Here is a 16,237-nt window from a genome sequence, read left to right as displayed (position 1 = left end):
AATCACAGAATATGAAGAAAAATAATATGGTACAAATTAAATCAAAGATCAATGTAGTAAAACACAATAACAATTTAATTCAATCATGAACCGAAGCTTTTGAAGCAACGATTGAACAGAGAATCATTGAAAAATTGCAAAATATAGTTAATTTAGCTCTAGAAGCAATAAACCAATAAAAATACGCTAGGTTTTAACGTCAGATTATTTTTGAACGAATATGTAGCTTCACTCATCCAACTATTTATTAACCGTATTTATTACCTTGAGTAGTTTCTGTAATTCGTAAAAAAAATTAAACCAATGACTTAAGTGCTTCAATAGAGGTCTAGGTTAGATAATATGGACACAACGCTGCACAATGTATTGTCCATCGAAGTTTCCAGCTTAGAGTAGCGTTCTAATGTTACATCATCCGCCTAATTTACCCTAAATGACACCATGTGTCTGTATTCATAGGAACAAAATTCCAAAACATTGAAGTTATATATGAAGTTCCACCTTCTCTCAACATCTAAAAGAACATAACCACACACTCAATATCCCAGAAGATGTATCATTTATCCACGATATCCCCCAAAAAAACTTTCTCAAACTAGACCTATACGAAGACCTTGAAATCACGAAAGAAAAACAAAAAAGTCCAAATTGTGTTAATCGCCATGTCTCATTCAATCGAGACTTCCTCCCACTCCATCGCCAATTATTCTCATAACCCACATCCTTAATTTACTTCTACAATAAAATTTACATTTATCATTATTCGTTCGTCAATTATTCATCTTCTTTAGTTCACTCCAAAACCTCTTCTCAATAGATCAAAATCTCTATCTTTCCCCACTCCTTTCTATTTAACCTACATTTCAGGTCTGATCCCTATATTTAATGTTCTCCTTGCTTCTTTTCGACACAATTAATCTTCTCAAAACTTCCTCTCCTCACAATTTTTAAAAACATCACATTTTTCATTTTCTTTTTAATTTTCAATTTTCTTTTTACTTAAATTTATCAGAGTTATTGCAACCAATCTACTTTTGCAGCACTTACACGTAAGGTCTATATACACCAATAGTGTATCAACTTTTTCCACCCACCCCAAGCTCGTGAACTTATAACTTATCCTTTTTCTTATTCTTTTGTACCTTATTCTTTTGTACCTAGTGTTGCTTTATAACAGATAGGGCCTTTTCTCCTTAAGTTATAAGTTGAATCCACCTATCACAAAAACCACCCACATATCTGTTTAAACAAGATCATCATCTTTTCATCTTTTCCATCCCTCATATTACTTTACTTATCCATATAGCTCCCTCAGGATTTGGTTTTCGGATCTCTGGAGACCCCAGCCTCCTGCAGAGTCTTTCTTCTTCTTAACAACTTTTCAAAATTACTCATTCTCCCTTTTTTACTTAAATTTAACAGAGCCACCTACAAACATTCTACTTTTGTAGTTCTTACATATCTTGTCAATATACAACAACAGTTAATTAACTCTATCTACCCACTTTAAGCTCATGAACTTATAACTTATCCTTTTATACTTCTCATGTACCTAGTGTTGCTTTATAACAGATAGGGGCTCTTCTTCTTAAGTTATAAGCCGAGTAACGTCCGATCAACTTATTATAAAACTACGTTTCAACCATCAATTTCTAATCGTCTCATATAGTTGTTAACATAAAACAACTAACCAACTGTATACAATAACACATAACCAGTTATTTATGTTCATGAACTTGTAACTTGAGAATTCTTTTATATTTACCAGGTACTAAATGTTGTCTTTTAACATATAGGGCCTTCTATGCTCAAGATATAAGTTATTTACCTCATGAACACCACATTACAAAAGTATTTTATTGCATTCACTGAATATCATTTTCAAAAAATATTTTTCCTATTTCACCCATCAACAATAAAGTCTCAAGCATCCAACTTCCCACATATGTCTATTCTGCATTTTCCAGGTACCAAATGTTGCAAAACATAAAGGGCCTTTTATTAGAATTCTGATTTCACACCAATTCATTGGACCTATGTATAGTTGGTTGCCTATCGGTACCCACACTATTCTTCACCACAATTCATTCCACATACATCAATCAATAAAACACTCTTCTCCAGGTTCTTAACATAAATTCAGGACAAATTCACAATTTAATACTACAACATTTTATTTTTATTTTAATTTATTCAAATTTTTAAATATTGACGGCTTCTGTCATATTTAAACACAGACATTAACTTACAATGACTGCTCTGTTCGAACTTCCGACCTAACATGTCAATTTTGTAATTCAAATCAGTTGCTATCATCAAGTCCTCGTAGACACTTCGTCTCAGGACCAGCAACTTCAGGTAGAGTCATACGTCGCCATGTTACCATGTCCACTGGTAACTCTAACATCATAAAATATAACACCAGTCAAAATTTTAACTTCATGTTCTTTTTAATTAAAGTGGTTATATACTTTTTAGGACACTGATGATGGAACATGGTTTCCGAAAACGTTTTGTCTTCATGACAGCCCGTTTGGGTTTTTAATTTATATATACCTTTTATAAAGGATTTTTACTTAAAAATTTTTGTGATACATGGTATACAGCAAGCTACAGGAACTTAGTTTCCTTGTGGATTGAAGTTATAGTTTGACAAAGATAAAAAGTACCATGAAGCTAATTCTAGAAGAAGGCATTCAGCGCTATTTTGGACAATGCGAAACTTATAGGGAACACTCTTTGTAGACAAGAAGAGATGTATGTGATGAGAAACGTAAGTAAATATATATATATATATATATATATATATATATATATATATATATATATAAATTAAAAATAAAAGGTTATACAACATTTAATATGAATGTATTATGAATAAAAACTTTCAAGAAAGTAAAAAATTCGTATAATCGTACTGCCATGAAATTGCTGGTAAAATTTTAGTGAAAAGAGATAAGAAAAAGTCATTTTCATTATTCTGGCTTTACAACCTTGCGTGGGTTCGAGCCTCCTCAAGATAAGAAAAAGTAGTCGATTTATAAAAGACAAATCTAGGTTACATAATAAAGAAAGCACTGCACAATGCATTCTCTATTGCCGTTTCTGGCTTAGATTAACCATCTAGTGTAATCATCCGCCTAATTTGCCCTAACTGACACCATATGACTTTTATCTGTTGCCAAGTTCAGCGACGATTTGGAGTGTGGAAAACTTACATAGAGCGTTATAAGTATGAAAGAGAGCCAGTAAATACTTATAAATGATAAAAGACGTTTTACGCCATTTAATATTAATGATTTATTCTGTAAAAATGTCTAAAATTTAAAGTTGTACATACCTCCTGCACCTGCGGAATGCTAACTTCATATTGCTGGACTTGCATCTGTAGGGCGTTGTTGTCGTCAATCAGTTTGCGCGTCTTCATCATCTCGGCGCTGAGTTCATTTTGAATTTGCTGTATCTTTTGAGACGCCACTTGATACCGATTGGCGGCCGCTTGAATTTCTATCTGTTTGTTTTGCATCGATTCCTCCATTAAGCGCAGTTTCTGTTGAAGCTGCGATTTTTCCGCCTGTTGTTCGCTTCTTATCTCTCTCAGCTTGGCCTGCGCACCGACGAGTGCCTGTTGTTCGTCGACGAGGGCTTTTTCTTTCTCGGCGAGTTGTCTTTTGAGCTTCTGAATCGGGTCGGATTTTCCCTATTAATAAGAGAATTTTTGAGCGGGAACTGACAGTCGTTTTTTATTAATACTTTACCTCACTCCAATCGTCGATAACTGCGGGAGCCTCAAGCTGCTTGTTTAGTAATAGATCAATAAGATATTGTATCTCAGTCTTAGACAATTCAGCTTTACGCACCGAGTTTATTAGTCCGTCACGTTCTGCAGCTGCATTAAAGAAAAGAAAACGAAAAATTAGTAATATGCTTCTTAGTAATTTAGACGTGTTAATCCTATCAAAATTTCTCTATACATAATTTATTTTATAAAAAAATAAAAACAAATAAATTTTACATAAAAATAAAAACAATCTCCTTAATAACTCGGGCAACGCAGCCTGACGTAAGATCGTTGGAATACATATAATACCTAAAATGGTTCTTCCATTGCTTTCTTTCAGTCGAGGCGTATTGTTGTATTGAAGGATGTCAAGAGTTATCACTTGCAATTCGAGACAAATATGACAGCTTCTATCTTCGCTTCTATTGGTCTGATCGTGACGTGTGAGGTGGCACGTATCTTAGATCCACAGTAATAAAAGACCTGTGTCTCCAAGCGCAAATCTTATGGAAAAAAGGATAAAAGATGGAACCATACACGAAATACAACAATGGAGACCATGGTTAGGAAAGAGAAGCAGAGGAAGACCACAAATGAGATGGGCTGATGATATTAAGAAGATCGGAGGCCACAACTGGAAGCAAGTGGCCCAAAATAGAAAACACTGGATTGATTTGGGGGAGGCCTATGTCCAAAGTTGGATTACTTAAGGCTGAAGAAGAACTATTTTATACAAGGAGCACCAATGCTTAGCATACGCTGATGATGTGGTTCTCATTGCAAGAAGTGGAAAAGAGCTAGCAAATATAGCAAAAAGACTAATTCGGGAAAACTCTAAAATGGGACTGAAAGTTAACATTAATGAATCAAAGCAGATGGAAATCTCGAGAAAAAAAAGGAATAAGCACCAGGGATCCTTTAAATTGGAGGTGGAGGATGGATCAGTTGTGGAATTCGAGAAGGTGGCTGAATAAATGTACTTAGGAACTCTTATTGATCAGACACGTAAGGAAAAAACTGAAATCAACCTGAGATTGACCAAAAGCGACAGATGTGCCGGAGTTATGAGAAAAATAATTAAGGCCAAAGATATATCTCGTAATACAAAAACAAGAGTATACAAAACTATAATTAGACCCAAAATGCTATACGCTACCGAGACATGGACTATGAACAAAACTATACAGAACAGATTGGAAGCATGGGAAAGAAAGATACTTTGCAGAATGTTTGGTGGAAAAGTAGTAAAGCGAGAATGGAGAAGACGAACTAATGCAGAAGTGTACCATTTGTATTCTAACCCTATAATAACAAAAAGAGTGAAGGTTAAGTATGTTGGCGTCAACCAATATCAAATATTGCAGCAAACAAAAAGGGCACATAAACCTATTTTCGCTCTTATTGGTTCGATCGTGATGTATGAGAGATCACGTGATAGGATTAAACGAATACAATACGAAATGAAAAAACAGACATGGCAGCATGCCAAACGTTCCTTAGAACCACAATAGTAAAGGAGCTATGTATCTATGAGCGCAGATCTTATGGAAATTAACATGGGAAGTCCACTCTGATCGTTTTTGATGCTTTTTGTGTCAAAATCAATGTCAATACCAACGTTATAGTTACAACGTTACAGGAAATACGACGAAAAAGATATAATACTAATGTACTCGTAATTACTCAAACAGTAGAATAGAACAAAGGTTTAAAGATAATGAAAAGAAAACTCACACAAAGTAAAAAGAAAATATACAAGCTGAGAGATAAAGACAGAAAGGCAACAACAGATAAACAAAACATTCTGAAAATAAACAGAGAGTTTTATAAAGACCTCTATACCAGCCAAAGACCACAAGACAATTTCCCGACACGAGTAAAGACTCTCATAAATCAGGGATCGGAAATACTTTTACCCAATGTCAGAAGTACGAGCAGCTTTAAAGCAAATGAAGAACCATCAATCGCCTGGTAATGATGGACTCGTTATTGAGGCAATAAAAGCAGGAGGAGAAATTCTATTAAAATCAGTAAGGGAACTGTTTAATAAATGCTTACATGCGGGTACGATTGGATATGCAAAAAGTTGTTCCAGTCTTACAAAAGACTGGAACAATGCAGTGATAGTCTTGTTACACAAAAAGGGCGATATTACTAAATTTAGAAAATTATAGACCCATCAGCCTCTTGACACATGTACAAACTCTTTATGAAAATCTTAACAAAGAGACTAACACCTAAACTTGATTTCTATCAGCCCAAGAAACAGGCTTCAGGGCAGGATATGGCACAAATGACCATTTGCATACCATAAAGATCATAGCTGTGCATCGAGTACAACATACCACTGGTTCTTGCATTTATAGACAATAATACCATACAACAAACAGACACTTACAAATATCTGGGACACGAGATCAAAATAAGCAGAGACAATCAAACACATGAAATATAGAGGCGAATAGGCCTGACATGGGCAGCATTTGGCAAATTAAGCCATATTCTAAAAAGTTCAATTTCCATGTGTCTCAAGAGAAAGGTTTATAACCAATTTGTTTTGTCTGTACAAGCTTATGGAGAAGAGACTTTAACACTGACGCAAAAATCTGCGAATAAACTCAGAGTTACGTTACACAACGAGCCATTGAACGTGCAATGCTGAACGTGAGCCTTCAAGACCACATAACAAACCAACAAATCAGGCAAAGATCAGGAGTTCAATACGTCATCGAAAGAACCACGACGCTTAAGTGGAGCTGGACAGGGTACTTAGCCAGAACACAAGATGGACGGTGGACAAGACGTATTATGGAATGGAGGATCAGAAACTATAAAAGAAGCCGAGGACGACCACCGACTAGATGGACCGATGATATAAAGCGTGTAGCGGGAAACTGGCTACAAGCGGCCCAGTGTAGAGAACACTGAAAAGAGCTGAGGGAGGCCTATGTTCAGCAGTGGACGCGATTGGCTGATTGATGATGATGATGAATTCAGTTTTATTTTTTAATAAAGTTGGAGTGGGAAACGACTGGAATACTCCACTATTACATAAACATTCTTTATGATTATATAAATAAATTTGGATGATCCAGCATGTTGATTTTTTTGGAGAAATAATCCCGAAGATACATTTTTTTCGCTATTTAGTACACGTTTTGGAAACAAATGGGGTACTTAAAAAGAGGCAGCGATAAGAACGATACATTTATGTAATATTTACCTAGTTATTCACTTACAGATGTTTTAAAACAATATACTACATTCTACACTTACCTAAAACATACATCCGTTAAACTAATTTAAAATATAAACCGAAGAAGAAATATGTAATCAAAAAAGGCTAGGATAAAATGTAAATTAGCAACATCTTAACAAAAGAGCAAAATTTTAAAAAATAAACTGAAAATGACAAACGAATTAAGTTCTCTTGATCCGCCTATAATTATTAAAGTGATGATTCTATACGAACTAGGATACTTAAATTTACTAGTAGTACAAGTATTTTGAAAGAATTTCCTGCAATTCTGTTCACGATAGGCGTTACACAGCAGTGGCAATAGTATACATCGCTGTCTCACTCCCCGTCTTATATTTATTTCCCTGATTTCAATATAAATTCAAGATTATTCGCAGATGTTTATTATCAATTCGTATTATCACATATTCTCAAGCATGTCTGACTCAATCGTGTCGTAACTTGTCGAAAATCTTTTCAAGATGAGTATGTCACTTTTGCCATTAAGATTCAAGAATGAATACAATTAGAGCAAACAATTCCCTAGTTCCCAACTGTTCTGTGTAAATCCCGCCTGCGTATTACCAATATCAAGTTCCAGCTTCTCAAAAATGTGGTTATAAATACTTTAAAAAGAAATATTTTCTGTAAATAACAAGACTGTTAGGTTTTCAAAACAATATGAACAGTAGATAATACTAAATTACGCCAATGAACGAATGTCGAATTTCCAATCGTTCCGCCGGTATCGGAGGAATAATTTCGCGTACTTGCACCATAACTGAAGAAGTCTAACTGATTATAAAATAATTAAAGGCGACCTGAAAGGTGCTTTTAGAGAAATACGGATTAAACTATAGAAACGACAGATTAATTTTCTTGATAATAATTAAACATATTAGTCAACTTACTTAACTGCTGTTTAGTGTTAAATTCGCTTTTCTTTTTCTTCTTTTCTTTACCGGTATTTGCGACGATGCCGTTCGTCTGTGGAACCGCCGGAATAACGTCGATGATCACTTTCTCTTCTACCTTCTCTTCTGGAGGTGGCGCCGGTTTCTCTTGCTTGCCGACTTCGATCTGTTGGGTCTTGGCGTTTTTCTTGTTTTTGGCGGCCACGCCGGCTTCGGTGGTTTGTTTCTTCTCTTTCACTAGCTTCTCTTTGACCGGTTCTTGTTTGAAAATGTCGTCTCTCTGGAAGGGTAGTTGTTAATGGAAATAAGTAATTAAATATAATTGAATCATTCAAGACTTTATATATAATATTTAAACGACTATGTATAAAGAAGATACAGAAAGGACATAGACTATTTCTAATGTTTTTAAGAGTGTTAGGACGACTTTAGAATAAACGCCAAAAAGAATACTACTTTGAAATACTGATACTGAAGATTATTTTCATGAAAATCGAAACTTTTATAAGGTTTTTATGATTTAGTAAGAATTAAAAAGAAAAGCAAAGCAAATAGTCCATAAAAAACAAGATCCGATAATTTCTTGTAGAGAATAGACAACTCCTAGGATACTTCAGTTGTAGTAATTACAGAAGAAAAGAAAAAGAGACACTACATCCAAAAATTCTGTAATCAAAAGTCCTAAAAATTTTTTTACTAAAAATCAATTATTTATAGTGTTTTTAAGATTTAGTGAGAATAAAGAAACTCAAGAACAATTTCTGCTGTTTTTGAAGGATAGAGAAAAAATAAGAAACATAATAGTTCATAAAAAATCCAAGCCATGAAAGTTTTGTATTAAAAACAGTCGAATTCCAATCTTTTTATACCGCAGCCAACATGTGAAAAAATTATCGATTTCACGTCAAAATCTACAGGTTTCTTGAAGGTTCTGTACCTTTCATTGTCTGTTTTAATAATTTATCTAACATTCTAATAAATCTAACATTCGAGCCAAAAGCAGCTGAAATACAATTCTGACTACATTAAGTTAACGTAATTGATTGTTTTGTTGGTCCAAGTACTGAAGAAAGCAACTACTGACGAAGAGCACTGAATTTATACTCGAGCAAATTTTACAGTCCAGTGAACGATATTTGATGATATAAATGTTTCAAATGTGGAAAAACAATAGGCAATATTATTGTCTGTGAGTATTTACTGATTATATTATAAGAAATACAGGGATGAGTGCCTTAAGAACCGGCAAAATAACGCAAAAGATAGAAAACATAATACGTTGTGAAATAAAAAGAGATGAAAGTAGTAGAGGTGGAAAATTATCGATATTAACCTATAATTTACTTTACATTACATTAGAATTATCGAAAATTTCCCACCTTTAGACGTTAGCTTATGAGCAGGTTGACTTCAGTCATAGTAATACGTATGACGTAATGTAAGTAAAACAGTTTAAGTAGGAGTATTTTTTTATCCAAAATTAAAATATTGATCAATACTCTTCTCAATACAGAATTATCATAGCTTGTTATTCTGTATTCGTCAACACAGAATTAATTATCAAATTACTACTAATTAAACTGTTTACTTACATTTGCTTTATTGCCTTCAATCAGTTTTTACTTTATGCGAAATTTAAAAAATGTAAATGTTCGACGTCATACTTGTAATATTATGACTGAAGTCAACTAGCTCATAAGCTAACGTCTAAAGGTGGGAAACTATCGATAGTCCTAATGTAATTTAATGTAAATTAGAGGTTTCTATCAATAATTTCCCACCTCTACTACTTTCATCTCTTTTTATTTCACAACGTATTATGTTTTCTATCTTTTCCGTTATTTTGCCGGTTCTTAAGGCACTCATCACTGTATTATTAAACGATAAACTGCGTTAAAACTAAAGCCTAAACGATAATTAGAAGCAGAACAACTATTACACTATATATCTAAATTAAAATTAAAAATAGCATATGTACAGCTTTTATTAGCATTGATTTAAGCTACAACACACACATAGTTATAGTAATTTTTCTACATTTCCACTACCGGACTTACACTATTGGATCTCAACAACTCGAAGTCGTCTTTCGGATGAATCTCCTCGAAATGATTAGCAATCGGAGCTTCGACGATTTCCAGAGCGACTCTCTGGGGCGACTGTTCCTTTTTCACCAGAATCGGACGAACCTTTTTCACCTTTTTCTGCTGAAATGTGAGCGTGTATAGGCAAAACGAAGCTTAAGATTATAAATTACTGTAAAAAAAAAATTTACTGGCAAAAATGTGTTATATCATGCCATTTGGTCGCCAGGATCTGACATCCAGTGAGTTTTCCGAGCTTAAAAATCCATCAAGTGGGAAATATTTCGGATTGGTAAAGTAATGAATGAAACAATTCCAAAATATTGAGGGTCAACATAAATGGAAAGTTTTTGAATAACTTGAGGTTTGTAGACAACATAGTCCTTAGTGCAGACCAGAAGACTATGCCTGCCCCTTTAGAAGAAGACGATCAGTAGGAAGACCACGAAAACGATGGAACGACAACTTACTGGAGGCACATTGAAAAACAGACAGTCATGTCTCTATAAAAAAGAAAAAGAAGAAGTGACACAGAGAGCAATGGAAAGGTCAATGTTAAATATATCCCTCAAAGACAGAGTTTCAAATCAAATAGGATCGGGAAGTCCAGAGATGCAGATTTTTCCAGTAGATTTGATTGAATTTGGTTATTGTTTCATGATTTTTAACTAATTGGTCTAGACCAGAAGCTTTTCCAACGTTGAGGTTATTGAGCTATTTTATTGGTGCCAACTTCCTCCAAAAAGGTGTCCAATTCTCCTTCGGTATTCGTTATTTGTTATTATAGTATGAGAACAATTATTTCTCGTAATGTTTCCTTGTTAATTTTAGTTGTGCGGCGTCTACATTTTTTCTAGTAGATTATTTTCCATTTTTCCTACCTATTTCTTCTTGAATTTTACTGTTGTTTTCTCGACCTTATTTTATTTCTGACATTTCAATTTCTATGCATTTTGAGTTCGTCTGATTTGTCTCCTAATTTGGAACACGTTTGTAAAAAGATAAATATCGGCACAAAAAAGAGTATTTTTTAAATTTACACACTACTAATCAAAATAACAAATTGCTGATTGACATTTTTTTAAATTCACGTCTCACTACTAAAAATACTATAATAAAAACTGCAAACGGTAGATAATTGATTTCTCTTCATGTTAAAAATAGTACCATTACGTGATTTTACACGGAATAATTTCCGTATAACTATAAACAATACCATAAAAATTAATAGCCGCAACATAATGGAATTGTTCAATATTTGATTTTTGAATGAACAAACACATTCTTTGGAAAGGTTTATAAGACAGAATTGGGCAAATAATATTGTTTTTTTCTACTATTTTTACCAGTAGCAGTTCCATATATAATATATACAAAAATAATTCTCTGTGTAGGATGTCCAGAAATGCAAATTTGATTATTTATTTTAATTCCTCTTCTTCTACTTCGTTGATGCGATTAAATAGATTTTGGAGACCTATGGATGTTGGCTATCAGTACACTGTCTAAGATTCTTTAGCCATGATGTTTCTCTTCTACAAGGTCCGATTTATCTTCGATCTTTCGTTATAGTATTAGTTATAGAAGATTTATATTTTCTGTTTCTCGTAACAGATAACATATATAACAATAAAAAAAACGGAAAGCCATAAATATATTCACGCACCTCTTAGTTTTCGTAAATTCGGAAAAGACATCCAATACAAGATAATAGACAAGAAGCGGTCGCATCAAAGGGGGGAAACATCAAAAATAGTTATGCCTGATTCTGGTTAATGTTGCGGCTTTTCAAGGCCACGCTGTATGGAAATATGATGTGACATTTCGCGTCAAACGTCACATTATACATGTCATGTCAATCGTTGTTTCTCCTCAAATCTCACGTACGGAAATGTCTCTAAGAACTTAATTGGACATCCGTTCAAAAATTTTAAAATATAGTTAATATTACAGCATTTAAAAACGACTGCTGTTGTACAGAGCCAAAGACAAAGCGTTAAATTATATAACATCGACAAAGTGAAAGAGTGACAGACACTTAGAATGAAGAGAGGCGATCGATTACAAGAACCATAGAAGAGGACTGGAGAGGCCAGAATAGGTGGAAGTGTGGGATCAGGCAAGAACTTGATTTTGTAATATCCCTTTTTAATATACCACACCTTTAGCATCATGTACAGTTATTATTTGTTCCAATTAGCTTCTATTCGCTTGCTAAAATAATACAGTATGCACTACTAAAAACCCTTTCCAAATAAACTAAATATCTTAAAACTTGCCTTGTTTGGTTCCTTACTGGATGCTACTTTCAGCTCCTCTGTGATGATGACTTCTTCAGCTTCTTCTTTGAATTCCACGTGAAGTTTGCCGGGGTGGGCATTTTCTTTATTGTCCGTATTTTCTGACTCATTCACGTCATTTTCTTGGACTGGCTTTTCTTTCGGCTGCAATTTTAACGATTTATACAATAAGTGCTTTTTTGAATATCGATGAGTAAGATACGTTAAAGGTTAAAGAGTTCATTTTTATATAAAACTTAAAAAAAACTTGGTTAACAAAAAAAATCTGATGCTATATTTATAATATATATGAGGGTGTATTGAAAAATTCTTAGCCTGCTGTAGAGAAAATCAAAATCTGGAAGTGATTAGTATGGAAGTCCAGTATTTTTTTAATTATACTCTCCTACTTCACACCATTTATTCAGCTTTTTTAGGAGTTCTGAATTTTAAGTTATCTCAAAGGAGTCAGCAATTTTTTCCAGCGGTATCCCAGATGGAGCAACCGCGATTTCTGAGCACTGAGGTCGTGCACCCTTAAGGCGCGTTTTCACCGGTCGTACTGGATTGAACGATTTAGATCGATTATTAAATTGAAAGCAAATTGAATATGTAAACCGTAAATCGACTTGGCCGTTCGGCGGAGTGAGGCGATTCGACGGAAGTAGAAAGACTGTCTACTTTTGATAGGCGATTGCCGCCGAATCGATGTCGAACGACTGGAATAATCATTTTTTACTAAAATAGGTGTTAGATAATAATTATTTTTCTTCCAAAAACGAATTGTCATTAGAACAGGCAATTTTCATTTTTTTTGTTTTGGTTTTTGGTTTGGTTTTTTGTATACATTAGTCCCATATCCACTATTTTCCTTTGAGATTAAAACATCCAGAAAAGGTAACGAGTTATTTTATTTCTTTTCCATTGTAAATTTTATTGACTCCTCCTTTTACCTTTTATTTATATTAATCAGAAATGTATCCAACACAACATATACATATTTCCAACATATTGTGGGCTTTAAATTTTGATTAGGAATGTTTATTTTGAAGTCTTCCATCAATATATTAGCTAATAATGGATTTAAAGCACAGCCCAAAAATTTTGTTTATAGAAATCATTGTTTAGATAAAAATAAGTGTTGTCAGTAGATCGTGTCAACAGTTCCATTATAGCTGATACATTTAATTTGGTTCTAGTTGTTAATCTATCATTTTGTAATTTGGTTCTAATTGTTTTCAAAGTTTTATCTAAGAAAATACCATCTTAATGGTGCATTTATAAATAGACTATTACTTTAGACTTTTTAGACTTTACTTTTAAATAGACCTTACTTAGAAAATATTACATATATACAAATCAATGTACCAAATTATATTAACATTTGAAAATATAGATAATTTTAATAAAATTTGTTATTTTTTTTCTCTATCTAATTTTGTTTTATTTAAGTCAAGCATAGCTACAGCTATACAGATCCCTCTTTATAATAATAACTTTTCAGTTTTTTTTTAATAATACATCATACACAATAATAATACACAAAAAAGGTGCTACATACTTGATTCATTCATGCCTAATTAATATATAACATCAGTCAACCTCCTGTATATAAAATACCAAATTTTTATTGGAAAAAATGCTGAAAAATATTTTTTTAAATAATTTTTAAAAGTATTTTAAAAGACCTTTAATTTTGATTTGCTATTATTTACTATTAATTTTAGTGTTATTCTTATAATTTAAACATTATTAAATTTATCAAACGGGTTAAATAGATGGATTGAAGTAATTATATTATTAATTTGTAAAAAAATTGTTGCCGGTAATGCTTAACGCATATTTGTATCGTTTTTTTGAATTTTCCCAGCAGTTTTTTCTAAAAGTTCTTTAAAATGTGCATTATCCATTCTTAAATGATTTCTATAAGGCTCTGGATCTCCCACAACCATTTCTTGGAGCAGGCTTTGTGGTGCACCATGAGTATTTCGTCTTGAAATCCACGGTCGGGTCCACCACCTTCGTTTATTTTTCTTTTTGTTTGATTTATCGATTTCTTCTCGAATTGCATAACAAATTAATTCCACACCTACATTAAGAATTTCACGTATAGAAATTTTGTACTACAAATAATTCAACATTCATCGACTGTCGTGTAAAGCTTTTTGCTTTCGGCACAGATCGCATTATGGTCGAACAATCCAAATCGTTCAACCCAAATCGACCCGTGAAAACGCGCCTTTAGATATGGCTAGACTCTCCGAATTATCGGCTGACGACGTACACCATTTGCCAAATCTACAGCCGATCGTCCGGCACAAACTTATACGCCGGTGACCAATGTCAAAAACCAAGATCACTGGTTCACTGGACGGATACACATTTGGAAAAAAGGCAATTCTAGAAGTTGCACAAAAAAAGATAAAACAGGGTGAAATGTGCGTAATGCCACAGATACCACATTTCTCAGTACATCTAAGTTTAAAAACATGTAAAGCCTTCCCAATGTTACATCTGTGTATGGAGAAGGGTGGAGGTAACTTTTACAGCTTCAAGTACCTTTTTTTCTTCCTTTTTAAGACCTAATCCTATTGAACCTTCAATTTTGCTCCTTAAGATGACACTCAGACGAATACATTGATCGTATCTTAAAATATAGCCGCAGTTTTCGTTAGCTTATCAGCTCTTCTTCATTTGTAATATGGTCGACCCACGGAATTTTGTGTAAACTTTTAAGACACCACATTTCGAACGCTCCTTTACAGGTTAGCGATCTTATTTTAAATGCCAGGTCCTGCTACCAAACATTAGGATTGGTCGTATGTGGCTCTTTAGAACGTAGAAGCAAAAATTCAAAGGCATCGAACGAGGTACTTATTAAATTGAATTACCACCACACATTAACATTAATATATTAAAATGTATATTTATGAACATTGCAAGGCAATTAAATTATGTAAACATTTCAAAATCTGTAAAACAATTAAAAATCAGTGCATTCGAAAGCTGTTAACAAAGATACATCATCTTTAGGCATTATAAACCATGTTATTAACCCAATAAACAAATTTTATTTCAGTCTACACAGACTGTCTGATAAATTTACCATATCCGGTTGAAATTATCTGTTAAAGAAGTAACGCTAATGCTAATGAAACACTTTCATCCGCAAAAATGTATTGTGATTAAAATACGATCTTTTGTTAATTGTTATTTGTGGTTTGTATTATAAAACCTATGAATTGGTTTCGGTTAAAAAACAGAATATAATCAGCCAATAATTAACTATTAAAGATGACGCAAATATTGGCTAGAACCTGTTTTTTGTTCAAAGTATACTCCAAGGTGATTAAAATGTGGCTATGTCATAAGAAAAACATTAAAGGGCATAAAACAAGACATTTGTAGGTGTTGCAATACTTAAGCATGCTACATCTAATAAAAGAATATTGGTTAGAATCCAAAATACTAAAAACGTGGCAAACGGCATATCTTTAAATAATCAATATCTATAGAGATGTTGCAAAAGTTTTAAAGATAATATGACTTGTATTGAAGTAAGTAAAGGGGCCACACTTTGTGAACATCTGCTGGAACCTCCTTTTCTTTATGTTTTCTAAAGTTCCCTATTTGTTGACATTCTTTTAATGCGACATAAATATCTAGTCTTCAGTTGTTGTTGGTTTTCTGCGCTATAATTTCAATAGACTTTTTATTGCACCAGTTTTACTAAACTTATTTACTAATGTATTGACAGTAAACCTTGTGGGATTTCATATGCATGAGAAATATTCAGTATTTAAGAATCTCAAAAACCAAAAATATACAGGGTGATCTACTCGAAATAACAAATATCACTAAATTTACAGAAAATGGAAAATCCGACAACGATGCAAATACTATATGACCGTACTACAAAATCTTCAAAGACCAAAATTTAT

General features: G+C 33.2%; 1 protein-coding gene across 11 annotated transcripts in view; it reads right to left on the bottom strand.

Moving 5' to 3' along the window:
* alt (SMC superfamily domain-containing protein aluminum tubes) overlaps positions 1-16,237 on the bottom strand; it is a 58,387-nt gene that overhangs the window by 28,416 nt on the left and 13,734 nt on the right. For 9 of the 11 annotated variants that reach the window (XM_072532488.1, XM_072532491.1, XM_072532485.1 and 6 more), the window contains exons 3-7: positions 12,297-12,461; positions 9,991-10,140; positions 7,931-8,213; positions 3,759-3,889; positions 3,341-3,700 (exon numbers count right to left, since the gene is read on the bottom strand). In XM_072532488.1, coding sequence (XP_072388589.1) covers positions 3,341-3,700; positions 3,759-3,889; positions 7,931-8,213; positions 9,991-10,140; positions 12,297-12,461 — 1,089 coding nt within the window. Of the gene's footprint in view, positions 1-3,340; positions 3,701-3,758; positions 3,890-7,930; positions 8,214-9,990; positions 10,141-12,292; positions 12,462-16,237 lie in introns of all 11 variants that reach the window. The other 2 variants (XM_072532487.1, XM_072532492.1) reach the window with 2 other exon arrangements.

Source organism: Diabrotica undecimpunctata, chromosome 5 (genome assembly GCF_040954645.1).
Source record: "Diabrotica undecimpunctata isolate CICGRU chromosome 5, icDiaUnde3, whole genome shotgun sequence".
NCBI classification, from domain to species: domain Eukaryota; kingdom Metazoa; phylum Arthropoda; class Insecta; order Coleoptera; family Chrysomelidae; genus Diabrotica; species Diabrotica undecimpunctata.
This window is presented reverse-complemented; position numbering and strand designations above follow the sequence as displayed.